This window comes from Corvus hawaiiensis, chromosome Z, assembly GCF_020740725.1.
Source record: "Corvus hawaiiensis isolate bCorHaw1 chromosome Z, bCorHaw1.pri.cur, whole genome shotgun sequence".
NCBI classification, from domain to species: Eukaryota; Metazoa; Chordata; class Aves; order Passeriformes; family Corvidae; genus Corvus; species Corvus hawaiiensis.
The window spans coordinates 16,695,637-16,717,680 of NC_063255.1; the positions used below are offsets into that span (position 1 = coordinate 16,695,637).

Genomic DNA, 22,044 nt, shown 5'->3' on the forward strand with positions numbered 1-22,044 from the left:
AGTCCCAGCCCAGTAGCAGAGAATTTAACATCTGCACTTTTAAAAATTAAAAATGCTTGTAATTTATCACAACTTGATCTGTTCCCATGGGGAAAAACCCCACAGTAATCACAAAGAAACCAGCTGGTATTTTTCTTAAGCACAGTGCTACAGTAAGACAAGAGCAACCTCACCAGGGCAAGAATTTACCCCAGCCTTCCCCTTTGTTTAGTTGTAGAATATCCCTTGCTATATCCACATCTGGTTTGAAGCCCAATTCCCTCTCTGACAGTGGGAAAGCTGGGAGCTGCATCATCTCAGGGCTGTGCAAAGAGGGAGCTGCACCATTGCAAGGCTCTGACCTGCATGGATCCCAATACTGCATTGTTTCAATGTGACAGCTTGGCCACTGAAAGGAGCAGCTGCCAGCCCTTCAGCTGACTCCTGGTCTCCTGGGCAAAGCTGGGAGATGTGACACTGGTGCCATGCAGGACTGGACCCCAAAACTGAAAGTGAAGCCACCATTTTTTATGTGTTCTTATGCAAAAGACTTAATGGTTTATTCAGGTGAGAATGACCTCAGCGAACATATGGGACAGACAAGAGCTGAGAGGATGTGGCTGAATGGGAACATCTTGCTAGCAAAATTGTAACTCACTCGCCCTGCTGCTGTTTCACATGTTGGCCTTTGCTGCTTTTCCTTCAGGAGGGATGTGAGGTTTCCTCCCTGTGCAGAGCCCAAACTGATGCATGAAAAGCCAAATTCAACCTGAGCAACCCTCAGGATGACAAATAGGATAAACCCACAGCAGGAGCCTGCTCCCCATCCAGGAGATCAACTTCCCCTTCCATCACCCTCCGGCTCTAGGACAACTACAGCTGGTTTGGGAGGTCTTATCTCTGCCATGAGCTATAACGCTGGCTAAAATCGGGGATAATTCTCTCTAAAGAGAAAACGACCCTGTGACAGCACAGCCAAGTGCAAGGTTTCAGCAGACGCATCCCACGCCCCTCCGGGCACTCCTGCTGAACTTTGCCTTTTCTTGCCAGGCCAGCCCTGCATCCCCCTGCGTTCCCAGCCCTGGCAAAGGCAGCGGGCCAGCCTGCTTAGCATGCGTCTGTCATTGCTGGGAGCAATCGCTGCTGCTAAGGAGCCGAGCCCGGCGGCTGCGAGCATCTCGGTCCAGCGTCCCCCCCACCCTGGCTCGTCATATGATTTCTCCTAAGGGACAACTGCTGAGCGGACTGTGTCTCCAAGCTGATCCTTTGCTGATAAGCCAGCTGCCAAGCCTCCAGTGCTGAGACAAAGGAGTTTTTCTCTTCCCAGCAGGTTTTTCTGCTGTGAATGACAGAGAAAGGGGTAAAAGTGAGCTGTTTGGCACTCCTCGTGGGCGAGAGGCTTTGGGGGCTCTTTCTCCCCCGCTGTGCTGGCAGACCATGGAGCTTTTCAGGCTGAGCCTGGGCTGCATTTGCCTCCTTCCTTGGCTTGAGGGTAAGTTTCTCCTCCTTTGGGGTAGCTGTAAATTGGGAAGAGAACTGCCTCTCAGGTTTTAACCTGCTTTCCTGCTGAAGTGTTGTTTGGGCTGCAAAGCTCTGAACCCATCAGCTCTAAGACAAGTGCCAACAGGAACATTTCAGGGCAGCATTTAAAATGGGATTAAACACGGGTACAGAAGAGAGAGTGACAGGCTGGCAAGGTGGTGGGATGGTTGGGACACCGTGGCATCATGCCGGCTGCTTTTATAAAGTGCTTTTAAGCTGCTAAGAGTAGTGGATGAATAAACCTGATCGGGAGGGAGGCAGGCACTAAGTGACCTCCTAAGAACTAATGCTGTTCCCTGCCCCAGCTGCTCCTTCCCAGCAGAAGTGAGTGAGCTCAGAGCATCTAGCAGCATGGGAGACAGTAGTGGGAAGCGTAGAAGTATTAGTCCTGCTCCTGTGGTGGTTGGCTGGGAGTGGGATGTGCTGGGAAGCTGCAGAGTCTGCACTGCTCACCTCCATGGAGCAAACTTGGTAGAGGCTCATGTTGACATCCAGCTGCTTTCTGAGGTTGCTCCAATCCTGTATCCTGCCCACGCACAGGAGTATTTTGAATCCAAGCAGCCCTGGTTTTGACATGCATGGATAGATTCAAAAAGCAGAAGTCCCTGCTGAGCATCATCCCTGAGATCCAGAGCAGTGCTACCCAGGAACAGTTTCCCATGAGTGGTGCTACCCACAGTGTCACCCATCCCATCACGGACACCAGGAGGAATCTATTTTCTTTAAAAAATTAGCTCAGGGAAAAGTTCCTGAGTTAATAAGCCTTTTTATTTTGCTGCTATAACTGAGATGTCAGGTTGAAATGGACTCATTGAAATAAATCCCTGAAGTTTTTCAAGGCTCATTCAGTCCCTGAAGCTACAAGGGAAACAGTCCTGCAGTTTTACATGCTACATGCTCAGAGCTGTCCAAACTCCCTCAGCCAGAGGACTACAACTATTTGGGCTGCCCAGATGGGATGTTTATTCCTTAAAGACAAACCCCAGACTGGCACCTCTGACCAGCTACTTTCCATTCCTTGCTCCACAAGTATGTGTTCCTGGGGATGCTTTGAGAAGTTACCCCTCAATTTGCTCTGCAGCTGGGTAAAAGGAGAGGTTTGTGCTCCTACAGGTTTGACTTCTGCTCCATCTACTGCTGTTTTCTGTACACTAAAAGTTGCCAATTAAAGTGAACTAAATCTCTCCCTTTGTAGAGCCCCAGGCTGAAAGCATGTCCCTGTACTGGTAAGGGGTGATGATGCACATGCATCTTTTAAAAGTTAGAGGAGATCTGGTTAGGACCTGGAGACATCATGTCTCCATGTCTATGGGATGCCAAGAGAATAGAACAGCCTTCAGCATGTTGCTCTTCCTCTGCCTCTAATGCAGATCTTTTCTGGTGTTAGAATAAAATGATTTTTTTACTACTGCCATACAACAGAATACTCATGGTTGTGTTTTATTAGGAAAGTATGGAGGATCACAGGACATTTCCTTCCTAGTGTAATGCTTTTGGTGCAAACGTGATCAGCCACTGCATTTCAGCCAGACCAGTAACAAAACAATAAAACCACAACTGTTTTGCAGAAAGGAATTCATATTCCCAATGCCTGGAAATGCCCAAAGAAGCTCAAAGAACAGAGCACAAACATGTTCATACTTAGGGCTGATCTCTCCCTGCAGCAGCTTCTCCCCATCCCCTCCTGCCTGGGTCTGCTGAGTTTTAAGGCTGCTGGCAGGACAGAGATGCTTTCTCTCAACAGACCTCTGAGGGGTTGGTTTCCTGCTGAAAACTGGAAATCCTGGAATTTCCTAATCTGGTTCTGACAGTTGTTTCTTTGGAAAGTACCTGCAAGCAGAGAGGAGGTGAAAAGTTTTCTTTAAAAGCAATGGTGACCCTGTGAGGTGCAATGGGCAATGGGAAGTCAGGAACCAGCAGGATCTGTGTCTACATGCACAGAAAGAAAACTGCTGAAATAAAACTGCATTTAACACTGGCTCTGGACCCTCATGCACTGGGTGTAAGGCTGGTGGTGGCTGTGTTTGGCATCTTGGCCTGATACCATATCTTGGGAGCCACTCTCCTCCCCCTCAAGCCCATGGCAGTGCTGGCTGCTCCCTGACCCCTCATGCCCTGACCTCAAAAGGCAGCCCTAAGCATTTTGCTGAAGAGGCAGAAAGGCCAAGCTTGTAAGATACCTCTACTCCCCCATTACTTTTCCAGCCTCCACCTATTTTTCACTCGGGGGATTTCTGGGCTGTGATATGTTTAACTCTTCAGTAGCTACCGGAACTTCTCCCTTGGCTTGTGCAGGCTCTCCCTGGCAGCAACAACACACAACGCCTGGGTGCAGACCTACCTCCTGCACACTGTGAGCCTTCCCTTGGCACCCCTTGTCCCATCTAGGATCAGTCCTTGACCAGTCAGCCCCCTTCTCTCCTCTCCAGACCTCTCTGGATTTTGTAGACACCCATCATATCCCCCGCTTCAGGGACTGGTTTTCCCCACTTGCATCAGTTTTGTGGTGACTTCACCAACCTCCCCTGCTTCCCATCATTTATGGATTTTTTTTCCCCATGCCAAAACCTTCCTTCTTTTCCTATGGCTGCTCTGCTCCCTTGGAGGCCTTTGCTGAGATGCTTGGTCAAAAGTGGACCTTGCAGTAATGTGGAAAGATATGAAGCCCTGTTGGTCAACCAAAAGCAAGATATTCTTAAGAAAGCAGAAGTGATTGGGAAAAAATATGGGCCAAGCCACCCCAAACAATTTGCAAATGTCTTTGATCAAGCCATCACAGGCACTGCTTAGAAACAGCAGAAACTTTATCAGCCACACTGGGATAACTGGTAATCAAGGCTTTCTCAGTGGCATTACCTTAATTAGGAATATTGCATGGATTTTGCTCCTAATCCTACATGGAACAGCATGTCCCAAGGGTGACCATGCTGCAGAGAGGCAGGAGCCTGTATTTGCTTGCTTTTCTATCTTGTAACCAGACAGAGTGCCAGTATCATAGGATAAATGAGCTGGGATCAAGAGCCTTGCTAGAAATTGTTTATTTTGTTCCTAAAAATACAAAGAGGCCAAAGTGTTCAAGTGTGAGCAGCCCAAAGCAGGCATCAGCTTGGGCTCTGTGGGTAAGGCTGGCATTTTCCAGAGACGCTGAATCCCATCCTCAGGGAGTACCCTGGATGCTCTGGTTGTTCCAGGTTAACATTCCTAAAATGTTAAGGCTGATGACCTTATTTGTTGGACCGCTGGGCAGCGGGACTTGGGATGTCATTTTGTCTCCTAAGTAAAGATTCTTGGTGCCTGATGTGTATCTCAAAGTAAACATACCCCAGGTTTAGCTGTGGGTCTACCCCCTATGACTGTGTGGGGCACATGCAGTGGCTGCTGCCAGTCACATGTAATTGCAACGTTTGCTGCTATTGTGCAGGTAACAAACACAGTGATTCTTCAGAGGTGAACATGAAACATCAGGGACTCTACAGAGAGCAAAACACATATCTCCTGCTGGGTCACACAGCAGCACTCTTTAAAGCGTGATAAAAATACCCAAAACTTTCAAACAGACAGTCATTGCCAAGCAATGAAAAGAAAAAACAGCAAAGATTGTGGCATGCTTAATAATAAAACCTGTAATAAAACATATGAGAAAAAGATGTGGATGAGCAGCCTAGAGAGAGAATACAGAAACTGCCAGCAGAAATTTTCAAACATATCTGAAGTAGGAACTTAGTGGGGGTCAGGAGGTCAGCAAATAACTGACACAAATGCAAGAAGCCAATCAAAAGTAGAGCAGTGTAGAAAGGCTGAATGAACTATTGGCTCTGGTGCTCACTTCAGATGTGGTCAGGGAGGTCATGGCAGACACTCTCTGCAGTTTGAAGAGTGTTATCAAACAGAATTGGCAACAGAAGAATTTTTAGGAAGAAAAAAAAAAGATAAATAATCTGTGGCAAAGGATCAGCCCAAATGTCATCTGAGTTACAGGAGTTACAGGAAACTGAAGATGACAGTTTAAGAATTTCTAAGGAGAGTGTTAAATTCTTATTTAAAGCAACCTCAACACCAAAGGGCTGAATTACAGCAGTAATGTCCCTTTTAAGAGGGATCCTAGCACAGCCTGGAGAGACACAGGTCCCTAGGTTGCATCTCAGCATCAGGCAAGTCATTAGAAGCAAAGAACAGCATTTACAGACAGATAAACATGAAAAAAAGTCAATGCAGCTTTTGTAATGGGAAGGTCTGACATCCATGATGGTATCAATAAGCACATAATGGGCTGAGCTGACCAAGGCCTTGTGCCAGTGTTTGCAAAAGGCTTTTGATGAGCATCTTCCACCAAGGCCCTTAAGAAACTCCGTTCTCATGGAGCAGGAGAGAGACCTAGCCCACAGGCTGGAACAAGAAGGTGGAATAAGTTTACAATGATCACAGCAGTGATGCTATTAGCAGGTGCTCAGAAAGATCAAAAAGGGTGAATAATGAAGTAATTAGGCTTGCTGATGCCACAAAGTAATTAAGAATAATCAAAACTTAAGTTGATTGTGTGAAGTTGCAGATAGAGTTCATGATACTGATGGAGCAACAAAATGTTATTTTTCTTTGAACTTCAGAGTTGAAAAATAAAATGTTGCGGGCAAAACCATTTTACCCATAAATACCCAGTGATACTCTCTGAATTAGCTCATACTGAGCACTGGAATGGCTGCACAGAGAGGTTGTGGAGTCTCCCTCTCTAGAGACATTCAAACCCCACCTGGATGCATTCCTGTGTCACCTGCTCTAGGTGATCCTGTGCTGGCTGGAGGGTTGGACTGGATAATCCCCAGAGGTCCCTTCCAACCCCAGCAATTCCGTGATCCTGTGATTTTTGGAAGGAGGCACTGGCATCTTGCTGTCTTGAGTGAGCCCTTTACTTGTCTGATTCTTACCCTCTTTCTCTATTAGCAAATGTTAATGGTCCAGTGCTGGAGACAGGATCCCGAGCTCAGCAGATGTTTTATCTGACCCAGCACAGTTGTCATATTCCACTGCTACATTTTAATGCATGTCTCAAACTATTACTTTGGAAATGCGTTTCTCACTGTTAAGCTGAAGCAAAGAGGTGAGAATCCTGAATGCCAGATCCTAGGGAAAAATGGCGAGGGTGGGGTGGGGCTGGGGGGATTGCATTAATCCATTTCAATTTTCTAAAGTTTATTGAAAATTACGTATGAGACATTTCTCCTGCCTTCAGAAGCTGGCAGAAACTCAAATCTAAAGTGCATTAAACATCTTACCTCTACCCAGCCCTCAGTAAGGGTTCAAGAGAACAGGACTCACAAGTTATCTACAGATAGCCCAGAAATCTAATTTCCGTTTAGGCACATTGGCTCGGCAGGAATTGTCTGGATTGGTGGCTATCAAGGTCCATGCAAGTCAGTATCCCAGTGAAGACACCTCGATCAGACAATCTCAGAGCTGGTGCAGAAGAACTGTGGTTTCTGGCTCCTCTCCTCAGGCATTCAGGCAGAGCAGAAAGCCCTGAGCTGTTTCTGATTTAACAGCCCCAAGGCACGATTAATTTCGCAGAACCCTAGAATTTCCTGAGAGAAAAACATGAGACCTGCTTTAAGCTATTGTTTATACCCTTGTTATTGTGTACCAGATTCTGTTTATACTGTCACTAATCTTTTCAGATACTGAGCCAAATACTTGTATTGGCTCAGTATTGGGTTTTTTGCTTCAGGAAAGGAAATTCTGCAGAAATAGTTTAGATAAAAATCAGTGTTCTTGTCTAACATCACTTTTCAGTGTCCTCTTACTCTTTATGCTCAGTGCTATATGCTGATGGGATTTTTATAACTCTGTCTCCTGGGAAAAAGAGAGAAAAAAGGTCACTGCAAAAGCTGGGAGTTGCCATGTGTTGTTATTAAAAGATTTCTCGGAATGTTCAGAAATTCTATTTCTATCCATCTATCTTAGGCATAAAACACACAGCAGAAGGTACACCCGCAACAGTGATGGATGGTTTAGCACTTAACATTTTGCTCAGGATATTCACAGGCCACACCTGATGAAGTTATACTGAAAACAGTGGCAATCCTCCAGCTAACATGATGATATCCATCCTAAGTCATCCCAGATGTTAGGTAGGACCTGTTGCTCTTAAAAGCAACACGTAATTACAGAAATTGCTTCAAATTATGTGTTTATTGTGGGACAGCTGCAACGCCTCTCTCTTACAAAAGGTTTTTTAAAAGTGGTACCTTTGTTCCTAAGGTGCACAGACCAATGTCAGGTATGCTAAATCCAAGAAAATTTCAATACTTACATGAGCTGACTCAGCCAAATACTTACACACTTCTGGTGAGATATGGTTTTATCCCTGCACTGCTTTAACATCTCCAGAAGCCACTTAATGGAAAGTGTAGCCCGAGGCGGCCTAGTTGGTCCCAGATGAACAGCACATGGGGGATTTCAACTGCTCTTTTATAAGAAAGATTTGGCCTGGATAGGGGCAAAAGATCCCTCAAACCATCTAATTATTTTGGAGGGAGGGAAGGATGGCTACCTAGATAAAGCAGTTGAAGTACTGAATTAAATATATATAGGCAGATATTTGATATAACCATTGAAGTTGGAAGGATATTTTTCCTCATTAGTTACATGGGTTACTTACGTAACTGTTATTTTCCTCTAGCATTGCTCATGGCTATTTGCATGCTCCTTTTTTTCCAAGAAATGTCATTCCAGGAAATTAGGAAGCTGTGGGAACTGTTTATCTAGGCATGCCCATCCAGGAAAGGACTAGTGGGTTACATCTTCCCTCCCCCAGAGTACTTACAAGGAGATGTGTTAGCCTCAGACATGCACAGTACTAAACCATACTCTGATTGTACCACAGTAGCAGAGGGACAAGGCTTCCTCATAAGAAACACCCGGCTGGAAAAGTGCATCCGTGCCTCCCACGAGACCAACAGCATCGGCCTGGCCAGCTGCAAGGAGCACTCCCAGCAGCAGCAATGGGGCTGGGACCCCGACTCCGGCACCATTGTCAGCCTGCACACACAGTGGTGCCTGTCGGCCCACAGGATGCGTGAGTACGCTCTGGTCAAGCTGGAGCCCTGTGGAGACTGGGAACGCCAGGCATGGTCCTGCAGCAAGAAGGGACACTTGACTCTGCAGAGCTTGGGCTTCCACCTTGGCACCAAGGAGGGAGGCCACAAGGTCTTTGTCTCCAGGGAGAAGGACAAGTTCAGCAGGTGGAAGACATTAGCAGATGAAACCATCTGTACTGCTGCCCAGACAGCAGCTCAGAGGCCCAGCAAACCAACACAAGAAGCTCTAGACACACGTGTGCGGATCTATGAAAGTAAGATGAGGTAGATTTAGTGTCGAATAACATCTAACTTTCATGTCATCCAAGCCACCTAACACTGGGCTTGCACCCATCATTCTAACTCAGGTTCACTTTGGCCCCACCTGGAGAAACACCAAATGGCTCCAGCTCAGCCCCACCACCCGGTCGGTACCACTGGTTTCCAGTAGTGGCTGTTCACTGTTTTCCAGAAGCGCGCAACACCTTACAGGATCAGGTCTCCAAAACCCAGCTGCATTTCTGAGGACAGGCAAATATTTTGGTTAAATATTTCTGAACTGGTGCCCACAGCTAAGAATAGCTGAAATTGCTTGAGCCTTCCAAGCACAAAACAACCAAGGAAGTCTTACAAAGTCAGGCACTTTAGACTTTGAAAGATCTTTTGGTACTTTGGAATGTCTTTTTTGGTAAGACAACAACTGGAGACAGCTGAAAACCTCTTTTAAACTTGTATGAATTATTGAGAAGCAGCTGTATCAGAAATTACTGCTTCAGTTTATGAAATTAAAGCTCTCTCCTGTGAGACCCCAACAGTGCACCTTTCCCTAACGAAAACCAGTTCTAACCTTCATTCCACATTCTCATTATCCTCAGAAGTGAACTTTGCTCCTGGTGCCCAATGTGGCCCTAAAGAAATTGGTGAACACCGCAAGTAGTGGGAGGTAGCTTAAGTGTTGCCCTCCCTTTGCATTAAGAAATCCCAGATGATATCAAAAATTATTAAAAATTGGGTTTATATTTCCAGTTTATGGCCTTTGCCCTTGCTGAAGAGAATCTAAACTCTGCCTTCATGAGAGTTCACCAGCCTTTGTCTAGACTGGACACAGAAAGTGCAAAAACACTGGTCTTGTCACAACTTTAGGAGTTTGACACAAGGCTACTAGACACCAGGCATGGTCATTGCACAAAGATCTGACTGTGATCATTTGTCACATGCCCAGTGAAGCCCACTGCTGACCCTGATAATTCATGGTCCATTCTGCTTCACGCACTCATTTAAGTTGTTTCTGCAAAGAAAGGTGGTTTTCACTACTTTTGCTGTAAAGTTGTGTGCAGGACTGAGACCTGAAAATCACACTCAATTCCTCCTCTCCTCCTCCCCTCCTCTCCTTTCTTCAGAAACCCAAAAAAGAGCTGGTGTTTGTAATGGTTTTCATGTGTTTGTCCACTCTGTAGGTGATGAGGTTTCCAACATCCCTCAGGGAAAATTATTTCCCTGACAGGAGCCTATTCCTTACCTTAAGGTTGATGGACCCAATGAAATTTTGAGCTTTGCAGAAATGAGTAAAGAGAAAATGTGATGTATCTTGTTAGCATAAGCAGATGGATTATAAGTATAACCTTTTGACACAGAGAGGCTATATCTAATTCAAAATAAAAAAGAGATACATCAGCTGCTTTGGCTATCAGGTGCAGAGAAGGTGGCCTTTTTCCCCTCAAGGTTTTTAATTAGCCAACTAGAAGGTCAACATGTAATTATCATAGTAGTTACAAGTGTTAGTGTTAACATTAAGTTAAATACGAACCATATAAATTAGATACCATAATAGGCTAGTCAAATACAGGCTAGGAAACACATGGAACATTTAAGATATGGGAAAAAGGCATGTGAAAAGAGTGTTTTCATTCCCCAAGGCAGTGTTCCTGGCAGCCCAGGGCTGCCTTGGAGCTAGGATCCCCAAATAAGGCCGTGAGGATAAACACACAGCAGCCTTTGAATCAGGTTATGCCACTTGGTGCGTCTCATTCAAACTCATAATTTTCCTATCAATCCCATGGTTCAGTCTACTGGAAGGAACCTCTGACTGCTCAGCAACAACATCAAAGTCCTACGTATTTGTTTAGGCATTTCTTATCTAACTTTCAGCTGATCATCAACAGACAACTTCTACTTTGGCAGGTTATCTGCTCAATAAATTACACCTCTGTAGCTGTGGTGTGGGTGCTCATGCCAGAGGATGGGTTGGGGTTTGGATAGGCAGCAGGGAGCCCTGAAGTCACGGTTTTCTTGGTCTTGGCACATGCATCATTGCAGAAGAGGGGTGAATTGCAGACACCAAGCTTTCCACAACCTCCCCTCTAGCAGCAGTTGGTTCCCCACACAGCCTACTCTGCAGTAGGACTGGAAGGCAAAGGAAGGTATTGAGCCTTACAAGAGGTATGCACTACTTACCACCCTTTGGATCCCATTTTTATATCTGCAGTGTTGTTAATAGCTGTGATTCTTCCACTTGCCTCTTCTTCATTCTCTAACAGCTAGTGTGACACTCATGCTTTTTAAACCAATGACCACATCTACCACCAAAAAACAAGCTCTGCTTTGGTTTTTGATTCCATCTTGAGAGGTTCATTTCACCTTTAAAATCTGTGAGACCTGAAGGCCCCTGATGCACAGGAGGAGGTGATTGCTACTGCACCACAGCCTGCTTGCCTTGCAGGGCAGAAAATCATACCAGTAGGGCTGGGTTCCTTTTCCTTGCTGGGCCGTATCCAGGTTCCTACAAAAAGTAAATGATAATCACACAGATCTTTGCTTTATTTCATTCCAAGCTAAAACCATTGATTCATCAAAGATCGATGCCGTGGGCAGAGAGCCTTCTGTGAGCTTGACTGACCCACCTCTGGCTAGCAAATTCAACAGCACAGTGTCTCCAGGGAAAACCAAACAAGCACAGCTCCCGGCAAATGAGGGTGAGTACTCTTCTGAATGCGTAAGTGAGAACAGCAGGAAGGAAAGTGTGGGCAGCATTTCGAGGTTACTCAGCTATTTTCAGTGGTGGAAAAGTACCTGAGGAGTTCTGAAGAACTTCCATGCGTACCACCAAGTGCTTTCACCCAACATGCTAAGGAGCTTCCCTTGGCAAGTGGTTCAGTAATACAGGCTTAACCTGGAGGCACAACCACCAAAAGTTTTAGGAGTAAAAATTATCTGTGGCTGGGGAACACCAAGTGACAATAAAGTTTCCTTTTCCTTTCTGGGTCCCATACAAAAGGGATTTGTGGTTACAGTGAAGCCTCAGGAGGAATTTGGATCCCCGGTCCAACTGGAAGCTGCTTATCTGAGTCTTTCTGCTTCTTCCACTAGATCCATCCCACAACCACTCCAAGAAGCATGGAAATCGGGGGAAAAACACTGGGGCCAGGCTTGCAGGTAAGTCCAGGGATCAGCCAGAGGAGGAAGGGATCAGGCACCTGAAGGTTCATTAGTGCCCCTGCCCATACATTTCCCTGGGGTACTGCTGAGGATGGTCACTAGGGAATGAGGGCACAAAATTACCTGTCAGAAAGACTCTTTTTAAAGATTAAACAAATCTCCACAGGCTTGTGATAAAAAAAAAAAATAGTAAAAACATGCAAATGCTTTGTCCCAGCTCACCAGGAGAATCAGATACCCACTAGCACTGCTGCTTTCCCCCAGCCCTGATATTTTGATAACAGATTTCTGATATTTTATATCAGAAAGCTGCAGAGTTAAGAAGCATGAAATGTCATTGTCTTCATAGCAAGAAAGAAAACCTTTTGTGGTCACTTTCAATAGAAGGACGCTGTGCAGTGTAAAAGCAGCTGTAAGATGTTGATCTTGTAGGCAAATCACTTTTCCTGTTTTCTGGCATTCTTCAGGGACATTACAGGTGATTTTTTGTGGCAGTTGTGGCTATCGCACAAGGACAGGGGTATGTTCAGCAAACACATGATGCTTTCTATGATACCCTTTCAGGCACCAACTGGAAGACGGCCATGCTTGTCCTCAGCCCCTTAGCATTCATACTGGGATTAATAATACTGACACTCAATGTTCACTACAACAAGTAAGTGGGAGTCGGGTTCATTGGCTTTGCCATGAACAGCATTTCAAAGAAAAACTCCAACATTTCAAAACAGTCTTGATCTTGGCACCCTTCCCCATTCCACACCTGATGTCTCTGGCTCTCAGCTGATGGCTCTGGTCACCAATGTGTCACCCTTGGTGATTTCTCCTCTCTGCCACCCTGTTTATCCATCCCACTCTCTGACCCACCCAAATGCAGCCACTAATGGTGGCTCCTCCTCTCCCACACACCTCATGTCATCACGGAAGGAAGTGGCATTACAGTTGCTGACAGAAGCAACCAAGTGACTGACATGCAGTTACTCTCTTCTCTCTTCTCCTAGGAAGAAGAAAATCCTCTCTGCTCTGAAGAGCTCTCCAGCCAACAGCAGCAGAGTTGATTTACGGGAGCAGACTCCCTTACGAAGAGGCCCCCAGCCATACCTTCCACCATCCTGCTCCCCTTCACTGAGGCATGGAGAGATCCTCATTGAGTGGAAAGACGGGACAGTCACTCCTCTTTTTGATAACATCAACTACCAAGTGGACTAGCTCCAAAGCGACAGAGTTGTTGCTCCATCCCGTGTCACTCTTCCCACCAGGAAGAGTGCCACCACAGCTGATCTCCTCCCTACCCTTGCTGTTTTGACAGGAAGCACTGTTTGGGGGTTTTTTCTAAACACTTGAGTACAATCTCCTTGCACAGCACAAGGTTGAAGCAAGGCGAGTAGATTGGTTTGTATAGGCACATGCTGCTTAGCAATTCCAGAGTGCTTTAACCCATAACAAACCCCAGGTTTACCTAAATGAAGCTGGGACTTTTGCCAGCTACAACTACCCATTGAACCAAAATTCGAGTTACTGAGCATATGAAAAAGTGAAACTTTGAAGACAAGGTGAAAGGTAAAAAACAAAAGTCCTGAAGATCCTTAAATTATTTTCAAGATAAAACTAGCTGCCGGCAGACACAGAAGGCTGCTGGTTACATTGTCAGTGTGAGAATGTAATTAATAAGCACTGCCTTCTATAAAATCCCTTCTGGATATCTGCCAAAATATTCATTCCCACCAAGTTGTCAATTAAGTAACAGCAAGTCATTCTTCTAACTTAAAAGGTAGCACTCTCCTGTCCTCTCTGCATCACAGCAAGAGTCCTGCCAAGAGACCATGTGTCTCTCAAAATGTTTCCATATTTAGGATGTACTAAACCTTATTATAACACACATCCTCTTTTATTATATAGACTGGTAAGTAACATCGGTCATGCTTGTTGGGGATATTGCATATAGAGCCACTTTATACCAGCTTCAGTCTCTGATTTCCTATAATCATATGGAATAGTCAATTAATAGATATATTGCTCCACCAGAGCAGTAATATAGTTGTTTTTCTTTTAGACAGGAGTAAGACATTGTTTTCAGCCTTTACACTTCTTGTTTGAGCATAATTACCTGTGACTGTCACACTCGATCCTGATCTTTTCTCGATGAAACTTGCAGTGTCTTAGTGCTTTCCTAATACTCATGAATGTATGCTTTCCTTCTCTCTGATTTTGAGATGATGTAATCATGGCTATAAGTCAGAAATTATGTGGAGAAAGAAATAATAACACCTAGAAATTACAAGTATGAGCTGTGTCAGTGTATTTGTTCAGTAGAGCAAGAGAAACCACATCCTCAGGTCTCTTGCTTGAGCAATGCCTTTCACTTGACCTAAATTAAGCTGTTCTGCTATTTCAGTGTAGCTTGGACTTCTCTAGAGTTTGGTTTTATTTAACCTATGGCAGAAGTCAGGTCTCTCCAGGGAATTTAAAATCTCTGGGTTTTGTTTGGTTTTTTTAAATTTTTCTTTTTAAATGGTAAAAAGTTTACTGTCATGTGATATTATTATAACCGAAAAATTAACTGGTCTAAAAAAAAATAAAAAAAATAAAAGCCCTATTGGTTTAGGTCATAAATAGCATAGAGGTTGGAAATAAGTATCTTCGCCAGGCAGATTATTCCATAATTATTTACTGGAGGGTTTCCCAGATGCTCCTTGGGAAAATACTTTACTGCTAGACATGGGCAGAGGAAGAACTCTTTCTTCACCAGTGAGCAGCAAGAATCAGAGTTAAATTCTGACTTTCCAACATTTCCACTTTAAACGAAACCCAAAGACTCTGGGATCAAAAAATGTGCAAGCATTGATGCCTTGAGAGGCCACCTAAAACAGAGACTGGACAGGAGTAAAGGAATAAAGGCAGGTATTTATTTGAAAGGCCTTCAAAGGTACCCCCTGGGGAGCCAGAGGCTACTGCCAAGATGGACCCCAAGATGGACCCCAGGTCATGAGTTCTTCACATTTTTCTAGGTTTGGTTCATTTGCATAGCAGGGTTAATTCTCCAATTAAAGCTTCTGTTTAATGATGTAATTTCCCCTAGCTCACCTGCCTCTTAAGATGTTGGTTTATACATTTTGGGCCTAGGACAGTCTGAGTGTCCTTGGAGAGCAGGCCTGGACAGGCTTTGTTACGTCTACCTAGCATAAGAGAGCAGAAATTAACAGGCTACAAGAAACTTCAGAGTTACACACTAAGCAATACAGAATTTGAAAAATATAAAAGTTAAAACCTAAGGTGTCAGCATCATTTTACTCAGAGAATTTGTGGGAACACATTCTGTACATAAATCACTCAAAATACACACACAGTGCCTCACCAATTATCACAGTTACACCCCTTGGAATCTTGTCCAAGGAGCACATCACCTTACAGTGCACAGCACCGGTCACCCTCCAAAACCTTGACGCGCTTTGGGAACACTATGTAAGCAGTGCCATTAAAAGGGAAATACTGGCTTGGAGCTGAGCTGATGCTGTGCTTTCCAAAGCACCAAGTGCCTGTGTTCATTACTGCTGAATGGGCAGAACTGATGACTTGCTAATGACACTCTAACTCCATCTTAATATGCTAATCTTGCTCATAAACACGAAGGCAGCAACACCATTGTTTACACAGCCCTGATTAAATGGTAGCTCAAACAATAATAAAAAACCAAGTCTGAAGCTGCACAGGCTTTTAACCCTGCTCTCCCACTCTCACTGGTTGCTCCACTCTGCCACCACCTGAATGAAACACTCCTGAGCAGTGCTCATAATCAGAATAAAGCCTGACTGTAATGTGGAGGAGCACTTAAGTTTTTTAAGTGTATATATACATATATATTTCTATATTAGAGCCCCCTTATAGTGCATCCCTTTTTTTTGCAAATAGAAATACATGCAATTATAAATTACTCCACTGGAAGATAATGGAGTGACAAGCAAGAGACTCCTGTCACACTGGTACCAACATTATTAATGCCTGCTCCCCCAAAAGATGAGTGGCTGCAGCCACAGAAGCACTGAGGGTATCAAACAGACACAAGATTGCACATTAGCTTGGATATCCTGTGCAGAAAGTGTATTAAGCACCCTTTCCAACTTCCTGGAAAAGGAATGGCTAAGGTGTCTGTTAAAGATCAAAACACAAAGAGGCAAAAGAAGAACTTCAATTCACCACTTAAATACCATACATCAACCATTTACTAAGACTCTCTGGATGGAAAATCACAACAGTACATTAGGGATGTACATAAATTCATGATACGAACAAAAAAGACCTGAAATGATCTGACAAGTTATCACTGCATATCAGTGGAAGAGTTGGGAACAGAAATACTGCTTCCTCATTTGAAATTCAAGGTATGACTTCTGTAGTAAGCCTTTTGTTATCAAAAATCCCCATATGCTCATTTTCTCAACACTCTAGCTGTACATCAGCAAGTCAAGATATATCGAGTGTTTGATTTTTCAAAAAGAAAAAAAGTTGTTCCGCACTTCAAGGGAGAAAAAGAAAGGGGGAAAAAAAGAAAAAGAAAAGGAGACAGAGGAAGTCTTTTGTTAGCTCTGGGCTTCAATTCAGCCATCTCTGGCTTATGGTTCAATCAGACTACACTTTTTTGTACTAGCTAGGGGAGAAAAAACACAATCTGTTTAAAAGTTCCATGTATCCTCACTGAATTTCTACAGATTTAAAAAAAAAGAAATCTACATTTCTGCAGCCATGTAATTCTTCCCCCAGTTTAAAAAATAAAAAGCAGCCATGTTTCCTCAAGAAATCCCCTTATACTTCACAAAAACACTTATTCTCTGGAGCAGAGAAACTGATGCACTTCCTTCAGCATTGCTTGCATGTCTTCATATTCTGCAAATTTGCAGGCATCCTCCAGCTTCAGCCACTGGAAAGCTTGGTGCTCCTCCGACAGCTTGATTTCTGTGTTGTAGTCCTTCATTTCCGCCAGCCAGTACACGACGGTCTTAGGCTTGCCATGGACAGGGTAGTGCAGCTCCTTCTTGTAGCCCTCAATGAGGGTGAGCTGGCTGGCCTGCAGACCAGCCTCCTCCTGCGTTTCCCGGAAGGCTGTCTGCAGGTCATCCTCCCCTGGGTCCACGTGGCCTGCCAAGAGGGTGGAAAAGTAAATCTCTGTGAAGGAAACGCATATCTTGCTTTAATCGGGAAACACTGGGAGACAGAGATGAGAGGACACTGTAGCTGACACAGGATGAAATGGAAATTGGAGATTGCTTTTCCAGATCTTATGTCTTGATTTGTCTTTGTCTTGTGGCTCTTAGGATCATCCTTTATCCCTCACCTCCTGAAACTTCCATTGGTCTACCAGCACCAGACGTCTTTTCTTCCCACTCCCCCTCTCCACTTCTGGAGTGCTCTACACCCATAATGTTCCACCTTAGGTCATACTGAGGACTGAGTCCCTCATTTTTCCTTTGTCTAGTTAGAGAGGAGACAGGTCATCTGAGAGTCTTAATCCTCTCTCAACCATGTCCCCTCACATAAACTTAAAGCTCAGTTCTGCAAAAGCCTTACTCAAGCCAACAATCCAGAAACAACAGGACCAGGCACCAACAAATGCCATTTAAAAGGTGGGTTTCATCTGGGTAGCTAGGGATTTTTTCTCTTCCATATTCCCCTCTGAAACAAGCAACAAGCCTAAAAGCCAGTCCTTTCACCAGCTGGGTAGTTCTCCTAGGACACATCATTTATTTTACACTGCTCAGAATAAGAGGTGCCCCTACAAACAACGGATAAATATAACACGTCCCCAGCCGTTTGTACTTTTGTTGAGAAATGTCAGATTTGGTTTTCTCATGAAAGCTCTGGACCAGAACATAAATAGAACAAGCCAAGCAATACCTCAAAAAAGCAACATAGCAGGAGTTGGGACATTTTAGGAGGGAAAAAAACAGCTTAAGCTTTATTTTGTCCCTGGTGTTACTCTATTTTCTACATCGCTGGCTGCAAATAGCTACAACTTCATCACAGAGATGAAATTCAAGTCCCAGGTACCCAAGACCCCCCTTTAGTACCACAACTGGGGTGTGTGGGAAGTTTGTTTTGCTATTGCAACAGGTCCCACTCACTTCCCTGCCTGTGTATCAAAAGTGCATCTCTTACAACACGACATCACCTCAGAGGTAAAACACACTTCGTTTAAGCAGCAGCTATGCAGAAAACAGCATCTGATGCTGATACCTGTTGATAACCTTAGGTCTAAGATCGGTAAGTTGCCAAGCTGTGCAGTACTGCAGGGCAGAAAAACGACTGCAGGCAGCATGTCACGCACCACAGCTTTCAGACTCTCACACTTGTTTCCACTAGTGCAGTTCCAATAGATTTAGAAGGAAAATGAACCCTAATTCCCCTTCCCATCAGCCTCAGCCAGTGTAAAGTCACAGTTCTATGGGCAGAGATAAGGCTGATGAGGTTCACATGAAGGGATCCAAGCAAGTCCAGTTTAATTCCTTAAGAGTTGCAGCTGCTTAGAGAACTTTTAAAATAACAAGGTGCAGCTGTAGCTGTAAACTGCCTTTTGCGTGTGCTTGGAGAGACAATTACAACTTCTCCTGGCTTCTGACACATTGAATCCATGTCAGCATCATATACAAGATATGTTACCACATCTTACATCCCAGGGCCACCTTGGAAGACCACTCCCATCACAGAGATGATAAAATGGAATAGCTTCTCTTCATTAAATTCCCCCAGATCAATACCAAGCTTCTATTACAGGCCATCATCAGATTGTGGCTTTTTACGTGCTTTTGATCTCTAAAATCTTAAGCACTGTGTTGAGGGAGGTGATTCTCCCCCTCTGTTCTGCAGTGCTCCATCCAGCTCTGGAGTCCTCAGCAAGGGAAGGACATTGACCTGTTGGATTGAGCCCAGAGGAAGCCACGAATATGATCAGGGAGAGGAGCACGTCTCCTTTGGAGACAGGATGAGAGAATTGGGATTGTTCAGCCTGGAGAAGAGAAGGCTCTGGGGAGACCTCAAAGCCCCTTCTGGTGCCTGAAGGGTGGTGGTTTAGAAGAAAGATGGGGACAGACTTTTGAACAGGGCCCAGAGTGACAGAACAAGGGCTCCTGCTTTTCAACTAAGAGACAGCAGACTCAGACTACAGACAAGAAAGACTTGTTTTTACCATGAGGTAAAACACTGGCACAAGTTCCCCAGAGAGGTGGTGGGTGCCTCATCCTTCAAAAAATCCAGGCTGGACGGGACTCCGAGCAACCTGCTATAGTTGAGGATGTTCCTGCTCACTGGTGGGGGCTTGGACTAGACAACCTTTAAGAGTCCCTCCCAGCCTACACTATTCTATGGTTCTGTAGTTCTGGGTATGTGAGATGTATGCATAGGAGACAATTAGCTCCCTACCAAAATGCCTACAAGTAATTTAAATGGCTTGCCCAGAATCACTGTGTTCCCAGGGAGCCCTTCCACAAGGGTTTCTTCTCAACAATCAATCATGTCCCAGCAGATGTTTTTTAGCTTTCCACTAGCTGCAAACTCAACTCCCTTAGGCTCTTGGTGGAGTAGACAAAGGGGGAGGTTTGGAAAGTTTTGTTCTTTCCCTTAATAGGAGAGCCTAGCTGAAACTGTTAAAAGTTTTTTTTCCCCCCAGTTTGCCAATTCTTGTCTACAAACTGCTGCACTATGCTTTGAAAGTACTGCATTTTACAAAATGAGAAGTAAAAACTACCGGGAAGAAATCTCAGTTGGTAAAAAACAGCATGCAAGAAGATCTACAGGGATCCTGAAGTATTTCTGTGCTGCACTTTTCCTGGTACCAGGGCTGTGACTGTGTACTACCAAACACTGGCTCTGTCATGTGCCTTTACTGAGGAGGTGCTGTTCTGTCCTGGGACACAGGGCTTGTCTTCTGCTTTGAGGCTCACTGATGAGTAAGGACGGCTGGTAAGGTTAATTCTCCTGTCTGTCCCTCTCATCTCTACTGCATCAGGCAAGTGATCTTCACCAGTGATCTCCCGCATCTCCTAAGAAAGGTGTATTAAAGTGTAATATTACCGATTTCAGTTTGCCTTCCCGCAAACTGTGACCCTTCTGATCACACATGGGTCAAACAATTCTGCATTGGCAACAGTGGTGCCTGGCAAAGGACCAGACCTGAGGCAAGAAGGTAAAATATCCCCGCATCACCTTGCTTTGGTTGTGTGCACAACATCTTGCCAGAAACATCAGATACCTGAGGAGCTCGGCTGGGTGACACCCCCTGCCCTAACCCAAATCAGTTGTGCCCAATACTTGGTACAGCCACAACTTGCAGAGGATTTCAGTCTCAGAACTCCCCCCTCAGCTGCGTCAGGAGCACCATCAGACAAACAGCACAGCCAGCAGCTACTCTCAGCTGGTAACTGCCCCTCTAAGATGACCTCAGCCAAAATCCGCTCTGCAACCTGACACCAACGACCTCCAGGAGTGTTATCAACACAAAAATCACCTTTGGGCGGGGTCCAGTGGTGGGTCCCGTAGGATGTCTGAAGCAGGAGGTACTCAATGCTGTCAGTGACCTTTGAGGATGGTGCTGGCTGCAGCCTCCTGTAGATGATCAAGCCACAAGCTCTCACAGCCATTCCCCTCTGCAAACTGCACCAGGAGCTGTGGAACAGCACAAAACAGGGGGCTCAAACAGACCAGCTGTATTTAGCCAGCCAACAGATCTCAGCACAGTAAAAAAGTTGTGCATCCTTTTGATGCTACTACAGAATTAAACTGCTGTATCTTATTAGATACCTTTGAATACTAAAAAACTTTCCTTTTAAAACAAGGAAACAAGAACCTAGAGAAATGCTTTTTTAAAAAAGGAATGTTATCAAGAAGCACAAAAAATGACCTGTATATCACTTATTTGCTGCTACTAGATTGCAAACCATATTGTAGGGAGAGGAGAAAAATGACAAAGCAAAAGGAAAGCCACGGATTAACACTCTGAAACTTTTCCACTGCAAAACTCCAAAGGCCCTGTGCAGAGGTAATACCTCAACATTACTGAAACTGGCATACTGAAATAATTGCGCTGGACAGACTTCCTGGTGCACAGGACTCCTCAGGATATCAGGGGCAAAACTGAGAGAACGAATGACAAAAGACAGGCTCACTGATGTCTCGCTTAGACATAAGGCTGTCATACAAAACTAAAAGCTTCTTGGCACAAGTGTTAAGCACTGATTTTATGTAAACAATAGGGAACACACCTCTTAAGTGATAAATATTGTCAGCAATAAGCTACGGAGTCAGGATGAGTAGTCCTATAGAGAAAAAGAGGGAGAGCAATGGAGATGAGTGATCCATGTTAAAAATCTGGGCGATTCCCAGTTCCGGGCAAACCCCTGCATTTTGACAGAGACATGCACTTCAGTAAATAATAACTTTATAGAACATTGTATTTTCCTGGGACGCCAACAGCTGCATCGTGATACCTCCAGCTTCCAACGCACGAAACCACAGCAGAAATCCCTTCACCTCCAACCACGCCCCTGGACGGCGCTTAGTTCTTTTGGTCAACCCCCTGAACCGCCTCCATGAGTTCCTGATCAGCCACAACAAGGACAACACCCGCCCCCGCCAGTCCCCACAGCCCCGGGGCCAGCCCGGGGGACCAGCACCACCTCCCGTGCGCTCCGGGAAGGACAAATCCCAGCAGGCCCCCTCCACCGGCGCCTGGCGCCACGCGGCCCCACTGCCCTCCCCTCCCCGCCCACAGAGGGTCGCCCCCGGTGCGCAGGGATGGCGACACTGGGAACGGGGACACACGTCACCCCCACAGCGGCCACCACGGACCCCCGCCCTCACCTCTGCTTCCGGGCCCGGCAGTGGGCGGGAACCACGCATGACTGACGTCAGCCTCAACCAATCGCAGCGGCAGCGGCGCAGGCGGTAGCCACTCCCTTCTCGCCCCGCCCCCGCCTTCCCTTGGGCCCCGCCCCCATGCCCGAGAAGGCCACGGATTGGCCTCTCTCCCCCGTGA

The 22,044-nt window shown here is 45.3% G+C and overlaps 3 protein-coding genes across 6 annotated transcripts in view; 1 reads left to right on the top strand and 2 right to left on the bottom strand.

The window, feature by feature from the left end:
- Positions 1-20,599, bottom strand: part of LOC125319879 (myogenesis-regulating glycosidase-like) — a 29,463-nt gene extending 8,864 nt beyond the window's left edge. The window contains exon 1 of the mRNA XM_048291597.1: positions 20,518-20,599. The gene's annotated coding sequence lies outside the window, so the exon portion shown is untranslated. The remainder of the gene's footprint in view (positions 1-20,517) is intronic.
- LOC125319881 lies at positions 1,084-14,307 on the top strand. Of its 2 annotated transcripts, none has more exons than XM_048291599.1 (6): positions 1,084-1,471; positions 8,402-8,866; positions 11,423-11,563; positions 11,958-12,023; positions 12,591-12,681; positions 13,025-14,307. In XM_048291599.1, the coding sequence occupies exons 1-6, from the start codon at positions 1,417-1,419 to the stop codon at positions 13,230-13,232; spliced, it is 1,026 nt and encodes a 341-aa protein (XP_048147556.1). In that variant the 5' UTR covers positions 1,084-1,416; the 3' UTR covers positions 13,233-14,307. The 2 variants fall into 2 exon arrangements, with proteins under 2 accessions (XP_048147556.1, XP_048147555.1); XM_048291598.1 differs by having other exon boundaries at positions 1,085-1,471; positions 8,399-8,866.
- NUDT2 (nudix hydrolase 2) lies at positions 16,226-21,927 on the bottom strand. 3 transcript variants are annotated; one of them, XM_048291600.1, is made up of 4 exons: positions 21,870-21,901; positions 21,272-21,325; positions 20,518-20,675; positions 16,226-17,156 (listed from the first exon to the last, which is right to left on the bottom strand). In XM_048291600.1, exons 3-4 carry the CDS (start codon positions 20,648-20,650, stop codon positions 16,843-16,845), a joined length of 447 nt encoding a protein of 148 aa, XP_048147557.1. In that variant the 5' UTR covers positions 20,651-20,675; positions 21,272-21,325; positions 21,870-21,901; the 3' UTR covers positions 16,226-16,842. The 3 variants fall into 3 exon arrangements, with proteins under 3 accessions (XP_048147557.1, XP_048147558.1, XP_048147559.1); XM_048291601.1 differs by lacking the exon at positions 21,870-21,901 and adding an exon at positions 21,431-21,608; XM_048291602.1 differs by lacking the exon at positions 21,272-21,325 and having other exon boundaries at positions 21,870-21,927.
- Between the last annotated feature and the right edge of the window lie 117 nt (positions 21,928-22,044).